Below are 25,360 nucleotides of genomic sequence, written 5' to 3'. Positions count from 1 at the left end.
AACCCTAATTTTTGGTGCAGGTTTTTGGATGGAAAGTCGGTCGACTTTTCGAGCTCGAGTGATGTCGAGATTGCTTTTTAAGTTTGAAATCTGTTTAAGAACTTGTTTGGTGATTCTATTTAAAATTTGTTTGAAATGGAGAGTATCTGTTTTGAACTTGTCTTGGTGCTAATTTGAATTGTTTGACTCTGGATTTAATACTGGTTTCAATGATTGGTGATTTTACTCCCAGTTGGAGTAGTGAGAAATGATGTTTGAGAATGCTTGGCCCGGACCCTTGTGGTTATTTGCGGGGGGGGGTATTGAATGATTGAGAAGTGTTGTTTTTACTCATGGCCCGGACCCTTGTGGTTATTTACACGGGGAATATTGTTGTTGTTACCCATAGCCTGGAACCTTGTGATTATTTACGGGGGGAGTATTAAAGTCTGAGCAATGGTTACTCTCAGCACCTCCAAACGACGCATGCTGCAGTTTGGGGGGGCGTTTGGTTGTAAAAGGCCTCTCTCTCTCTCATGGCCCGGACCTTTTTAGGTTATTTGTGGGAGGAGTGATGAGGGAGTTGTTGAACAACTCATAGCCCGGACCTGGATGATTATTTGTGAGGGAAGTGTTCATCGGTGACTTTATGTTTCTATGTCTTGTAACATGCATATGTGAGCATTTGTGTTGCATTGTAATGTGCCAACCACTAAATATTCCTAATTGGATGATATTGCCCGGGTATGTAATTTTAGTGCATCAAGACACCGTGGAAGATCAGTGCGGTCAAGGTGTGATGGCTAATTTTACTATGCCGGAATATCGAGAGTTCCGATCTGGACGAAAGGAGAAGCCAACTCCTTAACAAAAGAACCAAAAGGAGAAGCCAACTCCTCAATAAAAGAGCCGAGAGGAGAAGGCAACTCCTTAATGATGAGCGTGCGGCGGTGTGTGCAAGTGATAGAGCACCTGAAGATGTGCAGTGTGTGTGCAGAGAGGGGTGGCGAAAGCCAGCAGCAGAGGAAGCGCTAGCAGAACGAAGAGGGAGAGACAGAGAGAGAGCTCATGTAACAGACTTGGACACTCCAAGTCAAGAATCAACCGCGCCAGCACCAAATAACCACTTCAAAACAATTCACAGATCACAATAGATTTGCACTAGCCCGGCGGAGTTCCGTGCCTAGAGATATTGGCCCCAAAGACTGGCGTCCCTTTCGGTATTTCTTTTTGTATTAATCAATCATCAAAGTACAAGAGAGCGGTTAGGGTTTCACTCTCAGACTCTGCGTCCAGATGCCCTGAGAAGTGAGGCCCTCACCACTAATTTAAAGGTTACAAGGGATGCCCAAAAGCAGAGCCCCAAAAGCTTCAAATCAAAAGCAATTGCTCTCTCTCTCTCACAGAGAGTCAAAACATGAAAGCAAAAGCATTCTCTCTCTCTTTTCTTCAGGTCAAAACATATTCAACTTTTATCCATCGTTCAGTTCTCCCAAAAGAATGAGTAAGAAAACTGAAGTTCATCAAGTACAATCTCTAAGCCCTTCATTTATCAAAGTCGCTTTCTCGGCCAGGTAGTCAACCACGGCGTAGTTCTTGTGGTACCAAGGGATCCCGAGTAGAACGTCACTCGCGTGCCCTGAACACCCCTGTCATTGCAAACAAAGTTTGCCAATGCTCGGTGTAATGGCAACATCCCATCCGGGTGCCAGTCGAACTACCTCCGCCTGTGGCGTCAATCTGTCGGGCGTAGTTCCAAATTGAGCCGCCAATTCCAAGTGAAAAGAAGTTGGCCTTGGCTCCTTCAAAAGAGCTTCCTGATCCTTCACTTTGCCCCGAAAGCGGCAAAGTTTGTACTTTCATTCATTTGATTCGGTGCAAGTCCCACGCCATGTGGTACCAGTTCTACTTTTCTATCTGCCTTTTTTGCCACATTCCTCAGCTGCTCTCAAACTCTTAGGCTTGTCGTCGTCTTTATCATTCTGTTCTTTCTGTGCCTTTTTTAGGGCACTTCGCGGAGATATGTCCATGTTCCCCGCATCCAAAGTACTTCCCCTCTCTGATGAAGCGAGCTCTCTCCTCAGGAGTAAGCTTGGGTTGTGCATCCTTTTTCTTTGGCTTGCTCTTTTTCTTTCTACTTTCATTCCCAGAAGTCTGTTCGGCTCGTTGTGTCATGGCCTTATCTGTGGGGTAGGTCAAACTGCTAGAGTGAATGGCAAAGCCCCGCTTCGCATGACTCATCAACTCCTGAATAGAAGCTGACTTCTGTTCCAAGCAGTGATCTCGGATCTCTGTAGGTAGACCCAAGGTAAACCGCTCAATCTGTTCTCTGAACGAGATCTTCTTGAATGAAGAGGCGGGTAGAAAAGAGCTCCAGAATCTTTCACAATAAGAATTCACTGTATCGCTCTTGGTCATCCGGAGATGGTTCCAAGCAGCTCGTATATCTCGCTCAAACTCTTGAGTCAACCAAGAAGAAATAAAAAGCCTCTTGAATTTCAGCCATGTAACTGGCACAGTCTTGCTTAATAGAAGCGTGGACCACCAAGTACGAGCATTCCCCTTAAAGTAAGAGGCAGCTCTCCGAATCTTGGAGTGCTCTGAATAGCGTCCTCCAGCGAAAGCGATGTCAAACTGCTGTATAAAAGACAAAGCCTTCGAAGCATCTGAGTATCCTGAAAAGTATCAAACTTGATCGAGTGGCCACCTTCCCTAAACTCTCGGACTTTCTTGCTTTTATCTTCGAGAAAGTCATACTGGTTGGCTTTGTAAAAATTCTTCTTGTTCGCATAAAACTTTCCGTCATCAGAATCTGAGTTGTCTGTAGACGAGTCCTCAGTAGAACTGTCAGTCTCTGGGCGAGATGTAGCCTTCTTTGCCTTTTTCTTGCCCTTTCCGAAGCTTTGTGTCTTGTTTCGCTTTTTGCTTTTTCTGTCTTCTTCGCTCTAATCCGAGGAGCTAGAAGAACTGTCAGAAGAAGAAGAAGAAGAACTGGGTACTCCTTCAAATCGAACACGCTTCTTCCGTTTCTTTGCCTTGTCAAATGTCAATCGACGACCCAAATATCCCGGGAAGTCAGTGCCTTTCTTCTGCTTTTTGCCGTGCTTTTTGTCTTTCTTTTGCACGTCGAAAAGCTGAGCAATCCATGCATCAACCACGTTCTCCAGTTCCTGCTCCGTATATTTTCTTGGAGGCAGAAGGTTTCTTGAGAGCGGGTTTCGGGAGTGGTGTTGTGGTTCTCTGCCACTCCATCTGTACCTCTTCCAAAGAGGTCTGGTTCATATATTTTGCCATCTTTGGATCCTTGGCAAAATTGAGCATCATCTTTGTTGCATCGCCAATCAATTGACGACGCTCCATCTCTCTTTGCTCCGCCTGAGTAGGCCGAGGCAGGCCATACTCTCTGTCTGAATCTTCGTTGTGATCCCAGCCCGCATCTCCAGATGCAAAAGGAGTCGACTGATCATTGCCTGAAGCCATAGGTGCCGCGGAAAAAAAAAAATCGGAGATCGGATTTCCCGTAGAAGAGAAATCGGCCGTGCTTTGAAACCACTGTAACAGACTTGGACACTCCAAGTCAAGAATCAACCGCGACAGCACCAAATAACCACTTCAAAACAATTCACAGATCACAATAGATTTGCACTGGCCCGGCGGAGTTCTGTGCCTAGAGATATTGGCCCCAAAGACTGGCGCCCCTTTCGGTATTTCTTTTTGTATTAATCAATCATCAAAGTACAAGAGAGCGGTTAGGGTTTCACTCTCAGACTCTGCGTCCAGATGCCCTGAGAAGTGAGGCCCTCACCACTAATTTAAAAGTTACAAGGGATGCCCAAAAGCAGAGCCCCAAAAGCTTCAAATCAAAAGCAATTGCTCTCTCTCTCTCACAGAGAGTCAAAACATGAAAGCAAAAGCATTCTCTCTCTCTTTCTCATTTAAGTAGAGAAAAAGCGAAATTTGCGTCGCTCATCATTTTCCAAAAAAAAAAAATTAATAATCCGCCTCCGCGATTTCCGGAAATTAGGGTTTCTGGCAAAAATTAGGATTTGCAGGAATTTTAGGGTTTCTGGCAGAAATTAGGGTTTTTGCTATCCGCCACGTCATCACTTCGTGACAGCTCACGTTTTTGGGGAAAACTCAATAAGTGAGTTTTGGGTTTTCCCACTTTTATTATAAGTGACCTTTAAAAAATGTGTCCAGGTTCAATATGAACCTAGACAAAGTATAAAAATGTACAAAAAGGGGTTATTTAGGCCTTTAACCCAACAACCTCATCGTCTGATGCCAAGAGCTTGATGGAAATCAAGCGATTTGACGGTACAGGTTTCGACCTATGGCAAGACAGGATGCAAGGGATTTTGTTCTGCCATAGGTCGAAACCTGTACCGTCAAATCGCTTGATTTCCATCAAGCTCTTGGCATCAGATGACGAGAGCGCTAGCAGAACGAAGAGGGAGAGAGAGAGCTCACGTTTTTGGGGAAAACTCAATAAGTGAGTTATGGGTTTTCCCACTTTTATTATAAGTGACCTTTAAAAAAAGTGTCCAGGTTCAATATGAACCTGGACAAAGTATAAAAATGTACAAAAAGGGGTTATTTAGGCCTTTAACCCAACAACCTCCCACTTAAAGGCATAAATGACGCCTTTAAATTAACCAACTCCCACCAGCTGCATGCAATGCTCATGTTGAGCCTTAGCAAGACTCTTGGTGAGAACATCTACAGGGTTATCCTGTGTGTGAATCTTAGTCAAGGTGATTAGACTATCCTCCAATACCTGTCGTATGAAGTGGTATCGCACATCAATGTGCTTTGTCCATGCATGAAACATGGCATTCTTGGCCAAATAGACAGCACTTTGGCTATCACATCCCAAGACAGGAGTACTAGCAGGCATACCAAGCTCTTTGACAAGTCTGCCCAACCATATGGCCTCTTTAGAAGCCTCAGTGGCTGAAATATATTCAGCCTCAGTAGTACTCAATGCCACAATTTTCTGCAGTCGTGAACACCAAGAGACAGCACCACCAGCAATAGCAAACACATAGCCACTAGTGGACTTCATGGTATCCAAGTCACCTGCCATATCTGCATCATAATAGCCCTGCAACTTCAGGTCACTTTTGCCATAGCATATACACCTACCTAGATTGTGTACATGACAAGTATCTTAGAATGCATTTCACAGCTTCCCAATGTGCTTTGCCCGGATTGGACATGTATCTACTAACAACTCCCACCGCATGGGCAATGTTAGGACGAGTGGCAACCATAGCATACATAAGAGAACCACAAGCTGATACATAAGGGATTCCCTTCATAGCATTCACTGCCACGTCATCCTTTGGGCAATCGGCTTTGCTAAGTTTTGTGTGTGGAGGTAAAGGTACTCCAAGTGACTTAGCTTCAGCCATGTTAAACATGTCAAGTACTTTAGCAATGTACTTTTCTTGAGATAAGAAGAGCAATTTCAGCTTTCTATCTCTCTTGATTCTCATGCCCAAGATGTGCTCAGCATCACCTAAATCCTTCATTGCAAAAGCTGAATTCAGCTGACGTTTAAGAGCATCAATGGTAGACTTATGCTTCCCAGCAATCAACATATCATCTACATATAGCACAAGGATTATAGGACTTCCATCATTATCCTTCTTTGTATACAAACAATGGTCTGAATGGCTGCGTTTAAAGCCTTGAGACAGCATAAAAGTATCAAACTTTTTGTACCACTGACGTGATGACTGCCTCAAACCATACAGTGCCCTTCTTAGTTTGCATACAAGTTCCTTTCTATTAGGAACTACAAAACCCTCAGGTTGCTTCATGTAGATATCTTCATCAATGTCACCATGAAGAAAAGCTGTTTTTACATCCATTTGATTCAATTCTAAGTCAAGCACTGCAACGAGAGCAAAAAGGACACGCAATGTCGTAAGCTTTACAACAGGAGAAAAGATCTCTTGAAAGTCAATCCCCTCTTTCTGTGCATACCCTTTGGCAACTAACCTTGCTTTAAACTTGGGCTTTCCATCAACACATTTGACCTTGTAAACCCATTTGTTAGGAAGAGCCTTTCTTCCTTTAGGCAATGGCACAAGATCCCAAGTATTGTTTGCATGCAAAGATTTGATTTCCTCTTGCATCGCAAGCTCCCACTTACTGCTTAACTCACATGATTTTGCCTCTTTATGTGTAAGAGGCTCACCCTCATATGTCAACATAACATGATGCAAAGAGGGGTCAAAGCGTTGTATCAACCTTCTGACACGAGTAGACCTGCGTACCCAATGATCTACATTCTCAGGCACAGGTTCTACATCAGGAGGCAACTCATTTTCAGCATGCTCATGCTGCTGAAAATCATTTTCAGCCATGACAGGTGGCTGTCCATCCTCATTTGGAACATCTAAATCATGTCCTACCTCTTCTGGCTCAAGGTTAATCGGCTGATTATCAATTTCAGCTTGCGGTAATGCATCCTAAGGCTCTTTTTCAACATCAATAGGTGGCATGAGAGGCTGAAATTTGACCGATTTCTTGTCAATTTCAGAAGATGTAGCATTTTTCAGCAATTTAGCCTCATTGAACACTACATCTCGGCTGCGTACAACCCTCTTAAACTGAGGCAACCATATCTTGTAGCCCATTTCACCCTCTTTCCCATAACCTAGGAAGAGTCCTTGGATGGACTTGGCATCTAGCTTTGTCCTCAAGTCATTACGAACATGGACAAAAGCCTCGCAGCCAAACACTCTCAAATGATCATAAGAGGCAGGTTTGCCAGACCAAACCTCCTCTGGAATGTCATTTTTCAGCGTACTATTAGGAGAGCGATTGCATACATGAACTGCAATTTTCAAAGCCTCTCCCCAAAACCCACGAGGGAGATTAGCCGTGGACAACATGCAACGCACTCTCTCACATAAAGTACGGTTATACCTCTCAGCCACACCATTAGAAGATGGATTATAAGGGGCTGTCAACTCCCTTTTAATCCCATATTCTTCGCAATAACGTTGAAATTCAGCAGATGTGTACTCCCCCCATTGTCAGATCTCAGACATTTAAGCTTACTACCCTTTTGCGTCGTCACAAAAGCATGAAACCTCTTAAATGCATTAAATGTCTCACTCTTATTCTTTAACAAATATGCCCAGCCTTTCCTAGTGCAATCATCAATGAATGTAACAAAGTATGATGCACCACCAAAAGACTTAACAGGCATTGAACATACATCAGAGTGAATTAAATCAAGAGCATTAGCTTTGCGCGAGACACCAAAATAATAAGAAGACTTCTTTTGTTTACCATACAAACATTCATTACAAAAATCTAACTTGGTACCTTTACATCAACCCTCTTCAAAGAGAAGAGCACATCAAGTCCCTTCTGGCTCATATGGCCAAGTCTTTTGTGCCACAACTCCAAATGAGAAGCAACTTCGGCCACTGCAAGAAACTTGCCATGTAAATAGTACAATGTACCACTCTTGCATCCCTTGTCAATGAGCATTGATCCCTTAAGCAACTTCCATGATCCCCCAGCAAAAATGGTTGTATAACCCTGTGCATCCATCTGGCCAACAGACAATAGACTCTTCTCGATGCCTGGTACATACCTTACATCTTTAAGCATAAACTCTTGGCCATTGTTTAATGCCAAGCGCACAGTGCCCATTCCTTCAATGTCACAAGCATGGTTATCCCCAAGGTAAACCTTGCCATACTTGCTTGCATGATAAAAAGCAAAACACTCCACAGATGGAGTCACATGAAATGAGGCACCCGAGTCTACTATCCAAGACTGTGTAAGGCCATCATCTGCACTTAGCAATGCATCAATGACATCTCTACGTGAGATAAGCATGTCTTCTGCATTTGCTACAACAAAATCTGAGGGGCATGAAGCTGCAACCAAGATTTCCTCACTGTCGGATAACTCTGTGATAACCACACTAGAGGATACATTGACAGTCTCCGAATCCTTGGAGGAGGTACCTGCTGATTTTTTCCCTTTCTTATCCTCTGTCTTCTTCTTCTCCTATGATTCCTTCTTTCTTTCCTGCTCTTTCTTGAAATACCTGCAATCTCGCTTCTTATTCTTATGGCCTTTTCTGCCACACTGGTAACAAGTCACATCCTTATCCCTAGACTTGCTTTTGCTCCTGTTTTGGTCTTGGTACCTGTATTTTGCTTTTGACTTCTGCCTCTCGCATTGTAAGCAGAACTGCCACCTTCCCCATCACTAGACTTGAGTCTAATTTCCTCATTTAAGATGGAGCCTCGCACTCCATCATATATGAGGTTGGGGCTATTACTCAAAGAAACCACAAGCGTTTCCCAAGAGTCTGGCAAAGTCATCAACAAAAATATGGCTTTCAACTTGTCATCAAAAGGTTGAAGCCCAGTATCCTGTAGCTGACTCATAACACTGGTGAAAGCACTTTAAGTGCTCAGAAGCCGACTTGGCTTCGTCAAGCATCATGTTCACCAGTTTGCGCATCAAATGCACCTGATTCACAGGGGTGGAATTCTCATAAGTGGCCTTCAACTTATGCCAAATTGCATGTGCAGTGTCCAAGCCCTTTATGTCCACCAGAATGTCATCGGTCACAGCCATTTTGATATAGGCCTTTGCCCTCTTGTTGAGCTTGGCCCAATCCTCATCCGGCATATCCTCAGGCTTTACAGCCAAAAGGGCGTCCTCACAATCCTTGAGGAACAAAATCCCCTGCATCCTGTCCTGCCATAGGTCGAAACCTGTACCGTCAAATCGCTTGATTTCCATCAAGCTCTTAGCATCAGACGACGAGGAAGTAGAGGCCATTTGCACGGATAAAAATGCAGCAAAAAGTGTCTACACAAAATCTGAAATGTACCGCACGTTGCATACAATGTGCTGAAAATTTCAGCAATTAGCAAGTATCCCCAATGCGTACTTGCATAAACCCACAAAAGGCGTACATAAACCTCAATTTGTGTACATAAAAACAGTCCAATTCTGAATTTTCTGCAAATTTACTGTTTTGGCGCATCAATTTGCATAAAATGGACCTGTTTTGAGTGGGAAAAGCAAGGGGCATTCACAGGAATCGATTTAGAACACCTGCGTTTTGCTGTTTTGACCTGTAATTTTCTGCTTTATACCTGTTTTGACCTAATTTCAGCCTGTTTTAGGCTGTTTTGGAAACCCTAATCACCCTAGGTGACACCGGAAGCAAGGGGCTTTGCGATGAAAGCGGAAATTTGACGCGAGAGAAGCCTTTCGTCTGTTGTCCAGCCTCCTGCGCAAAGCTTCTGAAACCCTAATCTGGCTTTGATACCAGTTGATGAGCGCGCGGCGGTGTGTGCAAGTGACGCGAAGATGTGCAGTGTGTGTACAGAGGGGTGGCGAAAGCCAGCAGGAGAGGAAGCGCTAGCAGAACGAAGAGGGAGAGAGAGAGAGAGCTCACGTTTTTGGGGAAAACTCAATAAGTGAGGTTTTGGGTTTTCCCACTTTTATTATAAGTGACCTTTAAAAAATGTGTCCAGGTTCATATTGAACATGGACAAAGTATAAAAATGTACAAAAAGGGGTTATTTAGGCCTTTAACCCAACACTTAACAAAAGAGCCGAGAGGAGAAGCTAACTCCTTAACAAAAAAAGAGCAAACTGATTGTCCCTTGGAATGTCCCTTGGAATGACCCTCGGAAATTTTTGAGCTAACTTGAGTTGTTTTGCAGATATGTTGTAATTGCGGACAATTACTCTCTTTCGAGAAGGGGGGATGTCACAAATTGCTGACGTGTCAAGCCACTGAAGAATAGATCCAACTTGCAGATCCCGACCGAGGGAGCCTAAACCCTAAGAAGAACAAGCAAAAGCACAAGAAGAAGTCCTACCAACTTATGAGGAACCCGTCTGATGGGGTCCAAGTGACAAAGACATTAAAATAAAGCAGGACCCACACACACGCGCATGGACTAATGACGTGGCAACTGTACGGGCAGCCCTCAAATTCCACTGACAGTGCTGACGTGGAAGATCTCTGAAAAACGCACTGACAATGTTGACGTGGCAGTTGTACAAATTTCCACAAAACGCGCTGGCAGATTTTGGCGCTAGTACTTTTTGGACCAGTTGCTTTTGAGTTTGAAGCTTTTTACTGTAACTGATTTTCAGGCTAAATATGAGGTTAGGACTCATTCTCTGGCATGCTTCCTGGTGAAGGTGTAGAGTCTGGAGTACCGGCTTGGATACTGTGTTGATGCAATATAAAGAAATACTGACAGGGGCGCCAAGGTTTGGGGCCAATACTCTTTGGGGTGGAATTATGCCACTTCGTGTCACGTGTCATCTCTCTCTTTCAGTTCGGTCATTATTGAAGTGTTAAAAGTCTGTTTAGTCTGTTATTTTCTATTGACACGTGGTGCCTGTCTTGTGACACCCGATGAAACTTAGAACCGTCATCTTGCTTTGTCTCTGTCACGTGACACATCCAACCCTACGTGTACGTGGACAAGCTACTTCATGACATGGGTTCAGTTCAGTTCACTTCAGCCAGTCTAGAATAGGAAGTGATCTGGCACTTTTGTGAGTTTGTTCACAGACCGTGCATGTCCAAACACTTAAGAGTAGATGCATATCCTCTGGTTGCACACAGCATGATCATCAGATTTCCATCAGGGCATTTTTACAGTGCATAGACCTATTTTCCCTATTTTTGACATTTTTCACTTATTATTTTTAAGTGACTTTTGTTGGGAACTAGGTAGGGCAATTTTGCCAAGGATGTATAAATAGAAACCTAGCGCTAGCACTTTCTGGCAGAAGAGGCAGCAGGAGCACCTTGCTCAACAGGCAACTTCTCAGCAAGACTCACTCCATGCTCTGGCAAGGCCTAGCATTTTTGGACAGGATCAGCCCCTAGCGTTTTTGCACAGCACATCAGCCCGGCGACCACAAGACGCAGCAGATCACCTCTAGCATTAGCAAATTCCAACAGCAGATAGCAGATTTTCCCGCAAGATCATTTTCAGCCCTAGCGTTTTTGCATCTGCAAGACACCTCAGCGTTTTTGCATTTCTTCGCGACAGAATCAGCCCTAGACTCAGCATTTTCAGTTTTCAGCAGTCAGTACCCAGAGTAGAACCCCCAAACCTCGCAGATCTCACCTTCCCACATCAGATCCTCGCCGCATGGTCAGATCCCACGTGGTTTGCAGTTTCAGCCCGGAAACGCAGATTTCAGCATCTGTGTTTTCAGCGCGTCGTCATCGCATCGTCGCCATTGACATCGTCACCGACATAAAGTCGAAATTCAGCAGATAAAGATTTGCAGATTTCAGCCATAAGTGTTTTCAGATTTCAGCCCGTCTCGTCGTCATCCTCGTCGTCGTCGGCAAGTCCAAGCATTGTAGAGATTTGTCAATCAATAGTAGACCGCTCTCACCATAGAGAGTGGGGCCTTCGAAGGAGGGTTTGACAACAATCTGGTGTCGTATTCTTCTCTCTCTGTCTCTCAGTCTCAGTACTTTCATTCAAAGTGTTCATCCACTTTGTTTGTGATCACTTGCACTCTCATTAAAGAACGGAAGGCTCTCCCTTCCCTAAGTAAAAGGAACCTTGAGCACAGTTCGGAGCACTCATCTTGAGCAAAGTTCAACATTCATTCCATTGCACCATACAGTCTCCTCTTTGGTAGGACTCGTATGCTTTCAAAAAAGCACACGCCTGAAGCTCTGATGCCACCGTCACATGGGCACCACGTGCCAACGGGGTAAAAAACAGATTAAACAACTTTAAACACTTCAAATAACAATTAAACTAAGAGAGAGAGAGAGTGCACGACGCGGGGAGTGGCGAAGTTCCACCCCAAGAGAACGCTAGCTCCAAACCTTGGTGCCCCTTTCGGTATTTCTTTATATTGCTTGAGCTCACTACAATGCGGGTACTCGTGCTTTGCACCTTCACCCGGAAGAGTGCAAGGGACAGCCCTCTGCACATATATAGGCCCTTGGCCTATGAAAAGGAGTTTACATGAAAAGCTTCAAGTTCTAAAAGCATTTGGTCCCAAAAGCTGGCACCCAGAGCTGCCAACGCAAAATACATAAATCCGTACACCTACCATGTCAACAAAGTAAAACGCGGAAATGCGTATAGTCAGCCATGTGGCACTGCAACGCGAAATGCGGGCGTCCATACAATTGCCACGTCTTCATGCTCCACGCAAATATGTGTGGGTCTTGCTTTATTTAATCTCTTTAGGTCACTTAGGCCCCCATCGAACGGGGTCCCATAAGTTGGTGGGAACTCCTCTTTGAAAATAGGCCACTCGTCAAGACTTTGCCTATTGATGAAACTTCTTCTGCCGCTTCTGCTTATCTGTTGTTTCCTGTAGAGTTTAGGTCCCTCGATTGGGATCTGCAGGTTGGCTTTGTTCTTCGATGGCTTGACACGTCAGTAGTTTGTGACATTATATGCATTGTAATGGTGTACACCCATGACATACTTCCCATATTTTGGAAGTCTGTTGTTTTTGGCCAATTAAAAGATTATTGTTTATGCACAAAAGTCATCATTGCACTAGTACGCATGATTGCTTGATAAATGTAAAAGTTCTCCCTTTTATTGTTTCCTGCAACAATCGAGGACGATTATTTTGGTTTTAGAAGGCGATATGAGACAGTTTTTTCTGTATTGAGGTCATAAGCACATCTGATCACTACATTGTTTGGCCAATCACAGATTCACTCACCCCAGAGAAGTGGTCCATACCAATCTCTATCCACTTCCATACCAATCTCTATGTCAAAGCAAAAATCCCCTAAACCGTTTCTCCATGTGGTATTTGGATATGTGCATGACAGTAGGAACAGCACTTTTAGAGGCACTGCTTTTGGACCAAATGCTTTTAGAGGCACTGCTTTTCAAGTGACTACTTTTGTACAAGCCAAGAACCTTTAAATACGTGTTGTGGGCTCTCTCTCTAACATATTCTACTGCATAGAGAAGCAAAGCAGAACCACAGAGTTGTACCCAGTTGAAGCAATATAAAGAAATACCGAAAGGGACACCATCGTTTGAGGCAATTGCAGTATGGGAGTGGAGCTCCACCACTCCATGTCTCGTGTGGATTCTCTGTGTCTTTCTGTTTAGTTGTTTAAAGTGTTAAACATCTATTTCAGTATGTTCTTTTTAGTTGGCACGTGGTGCTATCTCGTTACAGTGGTATCAGAGCTTCATGCGTGTGCTTTTCTAAAAGCATACCAATCCTTTAAGAGGAGACAAAACAAGATGGCACTTCCACATTCTACAGAAATTTATTTCCCTTTTCTCGAGAGAACCGGACCTGCATGAACCTACAGCTGGAAGCTATGGGGTTAAATAAAGAAGAAACGACAAGAGAAGAAGGAGAACAATCTACTGGAAATTTTGCTTGAGAATATTGTTCGGAATTTGTTCAGAATGGGTTTTATCTTTTTTGAGCCTCTCTTTGGTACCGATTGAGATTGCTTGGATTCTCGTTTTGATGTTATACTTTTGGAACACCTTTGAATACTCATGGCTCGGGCTTTCCTGGGAAGGATTTAAGAGGAAATTGTGATTGTAAAGATGTGCATTGAAGAGCAAATTGGTTGCGGTATGGGGAGCATTTACTTGTACTCTTGGAACATCTAAGCGAGGCAGGTTGTGGTCTGGGGAGCGTATGGTTGTAAAAGGCCTCTTAGCACGAGCACAACTGCTCCAGCCAGCCAGCCGAATGGAGGTCTGCAAGGTCGTGTGCTAACGTGGCAAGCCCTTTTCATGGTCGGAGCATCGCTGGCTGGCCGGTGTAGCTCAAGCCTGACATTTCCCAGCCAGCTCGCTACCTGCTTCGCCTAAGCTTCCCGCCTATTTCCCACCTAGCTGGCACGTTCTGCACCTTTGATCCTCCGGCCAGCTCTCCTGTTGTGCTCAAGACCTCGAAGCTCACCGGCATGCCATTTTCTCCAACCTGCTGCTGTTGGCTGGCTGGCCGTGCCCCTCGTTGTGCTAGGGCTATCTGTATCTCATGGCCTGGACCTTTTTGAGTCATTTGTGGAGGAGTGATGAGAGAATCGTTGAATATCTTATGGCCCGAATTTTCTTGGTTATTTGCAGGAGGAGTGTTCATCGGTGACTGTATGTTTCTATCTTCTGTAACATGCATCTACACTTGTAATCATCTGTGTTGCATTGTGATGTGTCAACCACTTAATATTCCTGATTGAGTGAGATACCCTCGGTATCTAACTTTAGTGCATCGAGACATCGGTCTCGATGTGATGGCTAATTTTGCTATGCCAAAATATCAAGAGCTCCGTATGGAATAAAACAACCGATTGACCCTCAAAATGACTCGGATATTAAGAATTACGCCTGTAAAAACTTTTCCTGGAACATACACTGTCATCATTGCGTCCATTTCCATAAAGTCTGCTTATTCATTGCCATGAGCTCAAAGTTGTTGCTAGTAAATGCCTTTTGTGGACCAAGACCTATGAAATAACTTAAACTCACAATTTAAGACAATAAGCCCTTGTGTTTCTCAACCTTTCTTATCCCAATCTTTCTATATAACATTCATCAACACTTCTTGGTTTTAAGCCTTTTGGGTCTAGCTACATGGACCATGTTATCAACAAGATACTCTCCTGTTTTGGCACCCTACTGATCCTACTGAACATACTCTCAACAAGGACAAAGCACATTTGAAATAAAACCACAAACAACAGATGCCCCTAACAGAAATTAGCAAGAACACCAACCTCGCAAGTAATTTTCCCACTTTTCTCCTGCTCCAACAAGTCCCTGATTGGGAAATAGGCTGCCTGCTTGCAAACTTCTTTTAGATCAGACCCGCTGTAGTTATCGCACAAAGCTGCTAAGCGATCAAAATCAACGTCAGGATGCACTCTTTCATCTTGTAATATAACCCGGAGTATGTTGGCTCGTTCCTTCACATTCGGCATGCCAACCTCAAAGGCACGAGGTAGCCTTCGAAGAATTGCCTCATCCAGCTCCCATGGCCTGTTGGTTGCAGCTAAAACCATGACACGCGCATTTTCTGCAGACATAAAATAAACAAGTGAGTGCTTGGGGAATTCGGAGCAATGCAGGCAGAGTCAGACTTGCGTTTGCTACACCAGAGTATAAGAGAGTATGAGTGAGGCAATGGCATAATGTAGGTGGTTACATGTGACTTACGATCAGTGGTGAAACCATCCCACAAAGCCATAAACTCCGTTTTCATGTTTGTAACAACTTCATGCTCTGTCGCCTTGCGTTGTCCCAAAAAGCTGTCAACCTCGTCCACAAAGATAATTGCTGGCTGAAGCTTGTATGCCAGCGTGAAAATAGCCGTGACTGCAGGAAAAAAGTAGGGTTGCCCTTAAAAAAGTAAAGACAAAATTTTAAAAACAAAAAAATGTACACATGCATTACCTAATTTTTGTGCATCACCAAACCATTTGCTCACTATCGTTGAGATTTTGACATTAATGAACACAGCACCCGACTCTTTTGCGATGGCCTTCGCTAGTAAAGTTTTGCCAGTCCCAGGAGGTCCATAGAGTAAGACACCTTTCTGAGGGCCTAGTAACTTGCCATGAGCAAACAAATCAGGCCGCTGCAATGGCAGAATTACCAATTCTTGCAATGACTCTTTTACAGCCTCAAGCCCCCCAATTGATTCAAAGGTGACATCGATATGGTCTGGATTGATAACATCACAAGCGATTATATCCTGGAGCAAAACAACCACCAATTTGTTATACAACCACAATGTCTAACATGTCTGCGGCTTCAAGAACAACAAAAATTGTAGGAATTACATGATTCTTTCAAAAACCAAAAACAAAAATAAAGGGTTAAGAACGCAGATTTCATGTATGAGGGTTGCTGTATGCATCAATATGTCCTAACACACATCTAAAGGTTGCACATCATCAAACTGCGATCTTACCTCATAAATGTTGGTCTGCACAAGTGGACGGCCAAGACGTTTGGCAATCTCCTTCTTATGCTTGGCAGCCTTTTTCTCATGGGCTCTGTTGGGGTCAAGTTGGCGGAGTCCTATGACGAGGACCAGACAGCTCAGTGCAGCACTCAAGGCATAGCGAAACAAGTCCTGCATGGCTTGACTTGTTTCCATGGGAGCACGGGAGGGCACGCACCTCCGGTTGGCTTTGCGAGCGTACACAATGAAGACGTGAATTGTGCCTACCGATTCGATTCAGAAAACCTTCGCCGCCTTGAGGAAAAACCTCACTGTGGGAGGCACAGAACGAACAATGGGATTTTGCCTTCCAAGCCACGCTTCGCTTCAACACTCTCGCCTTCTCATCCACTCACCCCATAATACATGAGGTGCATTAGGTGTCTATTGGGCCCTCTCATTATGTGTCGGCTTATTTGCTTTTGCAGCCCATATCCGGCAGTGCCATTCGTCCTTGGGATGTCTTGTTCGTGTAAACACCACAATTAGGGTGTTTACAAACTGCCATATGCAACATGAATGCCCAATACATAGCATCGAGCTTAGTAATGGCGAACTCATTTTATAAAGTATTCTAGAAATTGTCGTTTCATAAATTTGTTTGAGACCAAACGCGTCTCCAAATATCATCAACTAAGATAAGACGTCCAAAACGCTCTTAATTATGGTGTCAAGATGGAAACCAGATATGATATGGCACTCATCAAATTTATTGACGCCCATGACATGCGTGTAGGCTTTCTATTAGCTAATTTTGAACAAAAAAAGGGCACAACATAGATGTGTAGCTAGCCTTAGGCATGGTTCAAACTGCATGGACTTTGAGTGTGTGCAAGGGCATGCAACTCTATTTGCTTGCATGATTTGGTCAAGGAATCAACACACATTCACTATTGAACCATCCTTCTTTTACACTAAAAGCATTGGAGAACATAAAGGAGATGAACTTGTTCTAATCATACCCTTTTTCAATAGTTCATTAGCTTGTGTCATAATCTCTTCTTGTTGTGCATAAGAGACTCAATAAGGGGGTTTGTTAGGAGGAGAGCGTCCAGGAAAAAGTTCAATCTCATTGTCATTGTCCCCTCTAAAAGGAGAAAATTCCCTTAGAACAGAATCAGTAAACAGAGAAGCTCACAAGAAATGCTTTTAAAGACATTCCTTCTTTAGACGAGTTAAAGTTACGAGGAGAGAGCAACTTGCCATTAGTTGTAGACTCCTTAACATAAACCTATATGCAAAAAAATTATTTCATTGATTTATGAAAAGCTTTTTGAGATACAACTAGAATTGTGCTACCCTTGTTATTTTCTTGAATAAGTATCTCCCTATTTCCATACTAAAATTCAATAACTTTATTAGCAAATTGTAAATTCATTGACATGCGTGTAGACCAAGGTGATCTTGACAAAACATCTTCATGCTTCAAAGGAGAGATGTAGAACTCATCTTTACCGACACACTCTTGGATGTGAACTTGAGCTTCTCAAAAGAGTGGATCCCCAACTTAATAGCCATATCTCAAGAGTTGCAGTTATGGATAGAGCCATGATCCTCAAACTTTTTCATGAGCATAACACAAAGGATATTTTTATGGGCTTGTGCTATTGAGTAGCTTGTGGGCTATACTTTTTGGCTCCATTTTTAGGCCATGCACCATAGATGTGGCTAGTTTTTCCATATATGGAAACATTTATGCTTTTTTTTGCCTCTCTCTAAGAGAGATTTTGACGTTATCTTTGTAGGCTCCCTTCTCCTTCTTTTTATAGTTGTTGTTGTTTTGGTTCTTGCCTTGAAGAATCTAGAGTAGACTTTTCTCCTACTTGAGACTTGTCTCCCTTCTTAGAAAACTTTTGAATTTTTTTCCCAAAAGGAGGGAAGATCCTTGAGGCAACCACAATGTGATGAACATTTTCTTATGGTCTTTGACCTTTGCGCATTGACATATGCTGGCATATCTTAAGAGGGCCAGCACAAAAATGTTGGTGTTATTCAGAGAATTTTTTCTTTTGAAAATAGTGGCTTTGAGATGTAAATATCAAATATCCACAAACTTTTGAATAGTTTTTTCTTTTTCCAATTTGAAGCTTCTCCAAGCAATGAGAATGTCATCCTTTGCTTTCTTGGTGAGAGATACCCCTCCCAGGGGTCTATGCGGAAAATATATAATTTACACTTTTATACAATTTCAATGTACATCGGAGTTGTGGAAGCATTTGCATAGGGGAGGAGTTCTCAGCCATGGACTTTAGGCCATGAGTCGGAGTGCATCCAGACGCACCTAGTGACTGGTGCTACCTCTGAATGGGTGATATGATTGAAACCTTAGGAAAAACAATAATGTGGAGGGTAAGTGTACACAGCGTTGCAGGATATAGAGAGAGAGAGAGAGAGAGAGAGTGCGCAGAGACACAGGAGAATGACGAAAGAGAATCTTTAAATGCCCCATCCAAATGATACAAAAAACCATGTATTAATGTAATTAAAAAATTTGGGTATACCATAACATCAAGATATAAAATGACTAGTACAACACCGGACCCTATGTAGGGATCGACCGGCCTACCTATTCACTTCCTCTCTACTACGGACATAGATAATTTCACTTTGTCGAGAGCGAGCCAGAACACCTCCAATCTACCTGAGCCAGACATAGGCTGAGGCCGCTTCACCTCCCTCCATGAACCTGAGCTCTAAATGGATCCCAAATACCAGTAGTAGGTGGTAAAGGTATCAACACCAGCCATACCAATTTAGGTATCATGCCTCTTCAATGTCCAGCATCGAGTGTTAGGCAAAGCCAAGGCAAGATCCCTGATGCATTATCTGTGTAGTTCATTCAACCCCCAACACACTAATTGTGTAGATGAGCTTAACGAAAAAAGAAGACCTAGGCAACACCCCTGATCCAGGAAAGTCCTAGGTGATCGATCCTTTTGTCTAAGGCTAAGCGATGTAGGTGATCCTAGTCTTGTAGCGATGTTGCTATGATAAACATAACACGCGAGTCCAATCACGATAGCATCTTCTATATGCACAAACAATCTTTTCTAAGGAGTCAGACTATACAGGGTCTGTACCCTTACACGTCCATCATAAACCATCAAAACCACTTCATGATTCAATCCAAAACTATAAACTATAATCCAATCTCATCACATGGGTGAGCACTCCACCCAACTCAGGGTGATGCATATCCAATCCTACAAAACCACTTTAGTACATAACATGGCTGCACAAATTTTGGCAGCATTTTGGTAGCACATCCATATCCCAAAAAAAAAGATCCAAGAGCCACATCGGCTTCCACAATCAAAATCACAACCACAATCCATGAGGGATCTCAACCCTTGACCATAAACCATATTCCATACCCAAATGAAACTGAGCCCACACACAAGACCCTTAAGGCATGAACTTTTTATGTATAAAAGAAGTACTATCAATGACTAAACATGACTTCAAAATCCAATTTTGACAATCTCTAACCATGCATAATTTATGCACTATGACCGCACCTCACACCCCTAACACATAGAGCTAGTCCGGACCTTGAAAAGGTGAAAAATAATATACACATGCACATGAGGTGTTCAAATCCATCCATGAGGTTCCATACATCACATGACATCATTCAATCACCTCACATATATGTGAAAAATAACTTTTTGCCATTTTCAGGTGCATGCATAACACGTAAATGAAAGTATTCGACCTCAAACAATGCTCAAGCTCAGCCCCATAATATAGACTAATACCTTATTACATCACTTTACCCATACAAAACTTGTGCAACAAACGATAACACAAAAAGAAAGCCACCTGACTCACATTTGCCCGTAAGGTTCGAGTTGACTAACCATATATCCCCATATAAGTTTATAAATATCAAACACTTGAAATCAACTCAACAAAACAGCCCATAAAACATATATGAACAACTCATCCAACTCACGACGTCATATGAGTACCACCCCTATACATGTATGTAACCCCGTGCATGGAACGTGTAATAACTCGCACTCACAAAGTGATCTCAGAGACTTAAATACATGTATCAGCAAGTTTAATCAATCTTTTGATTTGGCTAAGTGAATTCGCTTATCCGATGAGTTTATATAGTGGTTCTCCAACAAGCCTAGCGTCCAAAATTTTGACTGCAATGGACAGCAAGCTGTTTTTTGACCATAACTCTTTTGCTCATGCGGAATTTTCACGTGACACCCAAGAGAGAAAATTTTTCTAGATGATTTGATATTTGGTTTGAATGGTTTGATCTGATTCATGGCAGTTTAAGAGATATGTGCAAAACAGTGTTCCTATCGCCTACTTGACGTGAAATGAAAAGCGTTTTTTATATACATACATGACCATAAACACACCATGTGCATAAATCAGCATGCTAAACATGATTAAACAAACATGGAGCATCCTCATACACATTGGCAAGTCCATGCACGCCCTCGTATTTAAAAAAAGCAACCATCGAGAGGATAGTTACTCAAAAAACGGAGTAGAGAGAGAGAGATGACGGCTATAGAATTTAGAGCTACTCACCGTGGTTTGGGAGTGATTACAAGTTGTCCAAAGGCTTCTTGATCTGCCGCAAGAGAGTGGTGATGAGAGCTATGTAGAGGTTTTCACCACAAAGTTGTTGAAGGATGCATACACCGTGAAAAGAGAAGAGAAAATAGTAAGCAAATAGAGAGAGAATCTTCTTCTTCTTCTTCTTCCCCCGAACGAGAGAGGATCTTATGGAGATGGTGATGGAAAGCTTACCCTACTCTGTATAATACGTACGTATCATCGTACGATAGTAGATGCAATGGTCAGCACCTAAAATTAAGCATTAGAAGTTGCTTTTATAGGCTCCTAGCAGGTTGGAGTGTGCCCCAAGCTGCAGATGGTGGCCCCTCTTCTCCTGGAATAGCTAATGCTTTTTGGGAGCTTCGCTAAAAACATGGCATAACTTTTGGCAATCAACTCTCCCACTTATCATTCAATTTTTACAGTAAAAGTTGACTAATTGGACAATATCCCGACAACTAATGTGCATCGTGATGCCCCGACATAATTATGACTCTCGTATTGTTCCAACATATTTACGGTGTCATTTTTTATAAGAATAATTCCCATAAAATCTCGTTTCTTCATCGGATGGTCGTTTTTATACTCGAGGGTAATTAAACATAATATTTTTATATGTAGGTCATCCTAAAAAGCACGTCGCTTTTAAAAAACGTGAAAAGCGAAAAATAATGTAAAAAGGATATAAAAAAGAACAAATTTTCCAAAATTGAATCACGAGTTTCCCTCGTCCACCAAAACAAGAAAGTCGGCTTGCTTTTCACTAAAAAGCACTAAAAATTGTGAAAAGCTAAAAATAGCGTGAAAAGCGCCCGAAAATCAGATTTTATAAAATTGAACCATAGCTTCCTCGAGACTCGTAGATTAAGGAACCAGTCTTTCTTTTTGCAAAAAAAAACACAAAAAGAATTTAAATTTTTTTAACAAATAGGTTTTTTAAAATTGAACCAAACGTCCGTCTGACCTATCGAAACATGAAAACGACCTTGCTTTTTACTTTAAAACCTTACAACATTACCAAACAAGCATTCTAAGCAAAATTTCATGAAGCAGGTATTAGAATCTATTTTTATTATTTTTGAAAGAGACCCGAAAACCAGGGATCTTATATCCTCCCACACTTGAAAAATTCGAGGTGTCCTCACCTCGACATGAAGTCTAGATAATTTAGTCTCATTACATCATCACGTTCCCAAGTAGCATCTTCTTCGAAATACGTTGACCATTTGGCAAGATGTTCAAGGATGTTACAAAGAGGTTTAGCTCTATTTTGAAGAGTAGCTTCAGGGTATGCTTCAAAAGTTCCATAGGTGGAAGGAGAGTCGAGAATCATAAGAAACGTGATTTGGATCATGTACATATCTGTTGAGTAAGCTGACGTAAAAACATCATGTACCTTGATATGCGGTGGTAATAAGAGTCTGTAAGATTGATCATTGATTCCCTTTGTGATGACAAAAGGTCCACAATATCTAGCACTGAGCTTCTTACATTTACCCAAGGATAAAGAGATATGTTTAGGTTTCACTCTAAAAAATACCATAGCTCCTTCTTCAAAGAGTCGCATAGATTGTTTAGGGTCAACATAACTCTTTTGTCTATTTTTAGCAGTCTTTATGTCTTGGAGTATGAGGTCCTATAATGGAATTGGCCTATTTAACTTGAGAGTAACGTAAATCAATGAGAGTACTTTTGAGAAATGACTTTGTGAGCATAGCGGGTGAACATAATTGAAGATAACAGCATAATCATAGCAATTAGTTAACTTGGCATGAACAATACTTTTACAAGAGAGAGAATTTAGAGAACATGACAATAGTCGAGGATCGGATTTATGTGGAGCCGGTCCCCCCTCCAATAGGCATCTGTATTATAATTTCTCCCATTAAGAGAGACTAGTTACAATACAATCTTTGTGTTCCTTGTAACCTAGGTGATGCAATGAAGATGGAAAGCTTCATGCATTACAAGCATAACATAAACTTGAAGAAAGCTTTAACTATCCCAAGCCTCAGTGCCAAGACCTCAAACACCTTCGAAGGTGGAGAGAGCTAGCAGGGAATGAGGGTAGGGAAGAGGAAGAAGAAACATTTCATAGGAGAAAGAATTAGTTCCTCACTTATCATAACTCTTCTTGCTAGCATACATAATAGCATAGTAATGAAGAAGAAGGAGATGGCAAGCTTAAGCATTGAAGCATGGCTCTTGGTTGGATTTGCACTCCATACCAAGAGTGTTGGTGTAGGCTCTCAACCTCTACTTGCTTGGAGAAGGAGAGGGAGCTCTTGCACTTTGCATAGCACACAATGAGAGTGTTTGTGAGTGTGTGTGGGTGAGTATACCCCCTAAGAAACCCCCTAGCTTGCTTGGGTCGACCCCCCCTTGTAGCTCATGCTTGAAGCTCATGGGACCCCTCCAGGCCTATAGCCAATCACAAGCTGGAGGCATTACAAGCAGCAAGGGTAGCCTTGGGACAAGTGTCCCCATTTTCCCTTTGAGAGAGAGGACTTGATAAATACAAAATCAATTAATTAAATCTCCTAAATTATCATTGGACCCCTTGGGTGGCCAACCAATAGGCTTTAGGCACACCATGAGGGCAACATGAGGAGGAACTTGACAAGTGTCCCTTTTGATTTCTTTGTACCATGCATGCCTTGTGTGAGTGTGTGGGTGTTCTCTCTCATCCCCCCTCTTTTAGGGCTTGCCCCTTCCTTGTAGGGATTGAATCTTGACCTTTTGACACCTCAAGCCCCTCATGCATAGGCCCAGTTCCCACCACAAGCTTGGCCCTTAATAAGCACTTTAAGCTTGGGTTGTTGGGTTCTCACCTCAAGTGCAACCCTAGCATCTCAAGCATGTCAAGCACCCCAAGCATCTCAATCATCAAGCACCTCAAGCATCTCAAGCACCTCGATCACCTCAGTCATCAAGCATGACAAGCAGGACTAGCACCTCGAGCTGGGCCAGGTTCCCGCCTCAAGCTTAGCCCTAGCTTACCTAAGGTCAAAGGACTTTTACACACATTATTGGAGGTCTTCAATGAAGCTAACCCTAAGGTCTTATGCTCCATTGGTTAGCCTTGCTCTTTGATAGACCAACTCTCATTTGGGCCCCTTTACCATTGGCCCCGTGTTGAGATAGATCTATAAGCACATGTCTATATCTTAACCCTTGTTCCCGTTTATTCTCCCACATTAAGTGATCAGTTTAATATGAGAAAATCATTTGGGTTGGTTAATATTAGATATTAGATTTTATGACAGGTCCCGTCTGCAATTGCATTTCATCCAACCTGTCCTTAGATGCTTGAATCCTTATGAGAGGGTCTGTCCATTTTATGGAGTAAGACACTCTTTTCCATATAACACTTGAAAATGAGACATTCTAATTGAGTGTTGGAATGAGGAATTATACGCAACAAATATCTGATCCTTTTACTCTACTTATGCATACAATAAGCTCTCAACATATCCTCAATGATTTGGTTGGCTCTCTCTGTTTTCCCATCCAGTTTAAGGATGATAAGCATTACTAAAGGCCAATTGGGTTCCTGTAGATAAGAATAAGGCTTTCCAAAAATTTGAGGTGAACTTTGTGAGACCGTGTGTGCATGGATGCGTGTGTGCATGCGCGATGCAAGGGAGGGAATAAGCACGAGAGGGTGTGGGTGGAGCAACCTCTCCAAAACTAAGTAAGTGAGGATCTCCTTATTCTTCATATAGAAAGAATAAGGGTATGTACACACAATGGGCGGGCATGCGAACACTGGACATTCGGCCCTGGGCAAAGGCGAAACGCCTTTACCCCAACAAACTCCCACTTAAAGGCGATGCACCAATAAGTGAGGCCTACTAGCTAAACTACTAGTATGTACAAGAAACTAAGTGAGAGTCTCTCTCAATCTATGCCCATTGGCTCACCCTGTCGATCTACATGCAATCGTATTGGCTCTGGTGGTAGACAAGCATGTGTGCCCACGCTAGATCTTGCATGTAAATGCTACAGACTACTCTGTATGGTCTACAAAACTCCACTATACATCATGCTAGTGTCATTCATTGCACGACTGACAACCCTTGCTGCAAATGCTCCCACTACAGTTGCTAGGTTGGGCCTCGACACTAACAAGTTGAACATGAGATGCCCGAAAGCTGATGAAATTTATGTAAACCTGGCTATACTCACCTCCCATGCACTATCTACAATCACTGCATCATCAGGACTACTCATCGCGTATGGATGTGTCCACACCGACACTGGGAAACCTTCGTCCCCGTCACCCATAGGAAATATTGTGCGTTCTAGCACCAACTCATCAGCCTCTAACATGAGCATATCAAAGAAATCCATGTCTGTCATCTCTGTTTGTGTCTCTAGGGAGCAGACCTACTCTACCTCTGCTTGCACAAGAGTGGAAATGTTTGATGTGTTACTATTGCGTGGATGGAGAATTCTTTATTACTATGAGTGAGAGACATAATACGTGTTTTATAAATAATCATCGGGTCATATTCATGACGAAATGGCATTCCCAAAATCATATCAAGACCATGCAATGGTGCTACCAAAAATGTACGGCTTATAAAAATAATATAGTGTGTTGTGTTTCATTTTTTGTCAACTCTCTCTCTCTCTCTCTCTCTCTCTCTCTCTCTCTCTCTCTCTCTCTCTCTCTCTCTCTCTCTCTCTTTTTGCTTTTTCTACCCGCTCCAAACTTTGCATGCCATCACCCTCCATAGCTTTGCTTCCCCTACAATTGCCTCTCAATTTAGACAGCGCGCATGTGTGTGTGTAC

General features: G+C 42.7%; 1 protein-coding gene across 1 annotated transcript in view; it reads right to left on the bottom strand.

The window, feature by feature from the left end:
* The window catches only part of LOC147458289 (uncharacterized), a 68,848-nt gene extending 52,474 nt beyond the window's left edge, over positions 1-16,374 (bottom strand). The window contains exons 1-4 of the mRNA XM_086512957.1: positions 15,943-16,374; positions 15,423-15,723; positions 15,186-15,344; positions 14,747-15,045 (exon numbers count right to left, since the gene is read on the bottom strand). Of these exons, the coding sequence (XP_086369083.1) occupies positions 14,747-15,045; positions 15,186-15,344; positions 15,423-15,723; positions 15,943-16,131 (948 nt within the window). The 5' untranslated portion in view covers positions 16,132-16,374. The remainder of the gene's footprint in view (positions 1-14,746; positions 15,046-15,185; positions 15,345-15,422; positions 15,724-15,942) is intronic.
* Between the last annotated feature and the right edge of the window lie 8,986 nt (positions 16,375-25,360).

The sequence above is a fragment of the Adiantum capillus-veneris genome, chromosome 5 (genome assembly GCF_014529385.1).
Source record: "Adiantum capillus-veneris isolate H3 chromosome 5, ASM1452938v2, whole genome shotgun sequence".
In the NCBI taxonomy this organism is placed as follows: Eukaryota; Viridiplantae; Streptophyta; class Polypodiopsida; order Polypodiales; family Pteridaceae; genus Adiantum; species Adiantum capillus-veneris.
The sequence above is the reverse complement of the archived record's forward strand: the minus strand, read 5'-3'. Positions and strand labels throughout refer to the sequence as shown.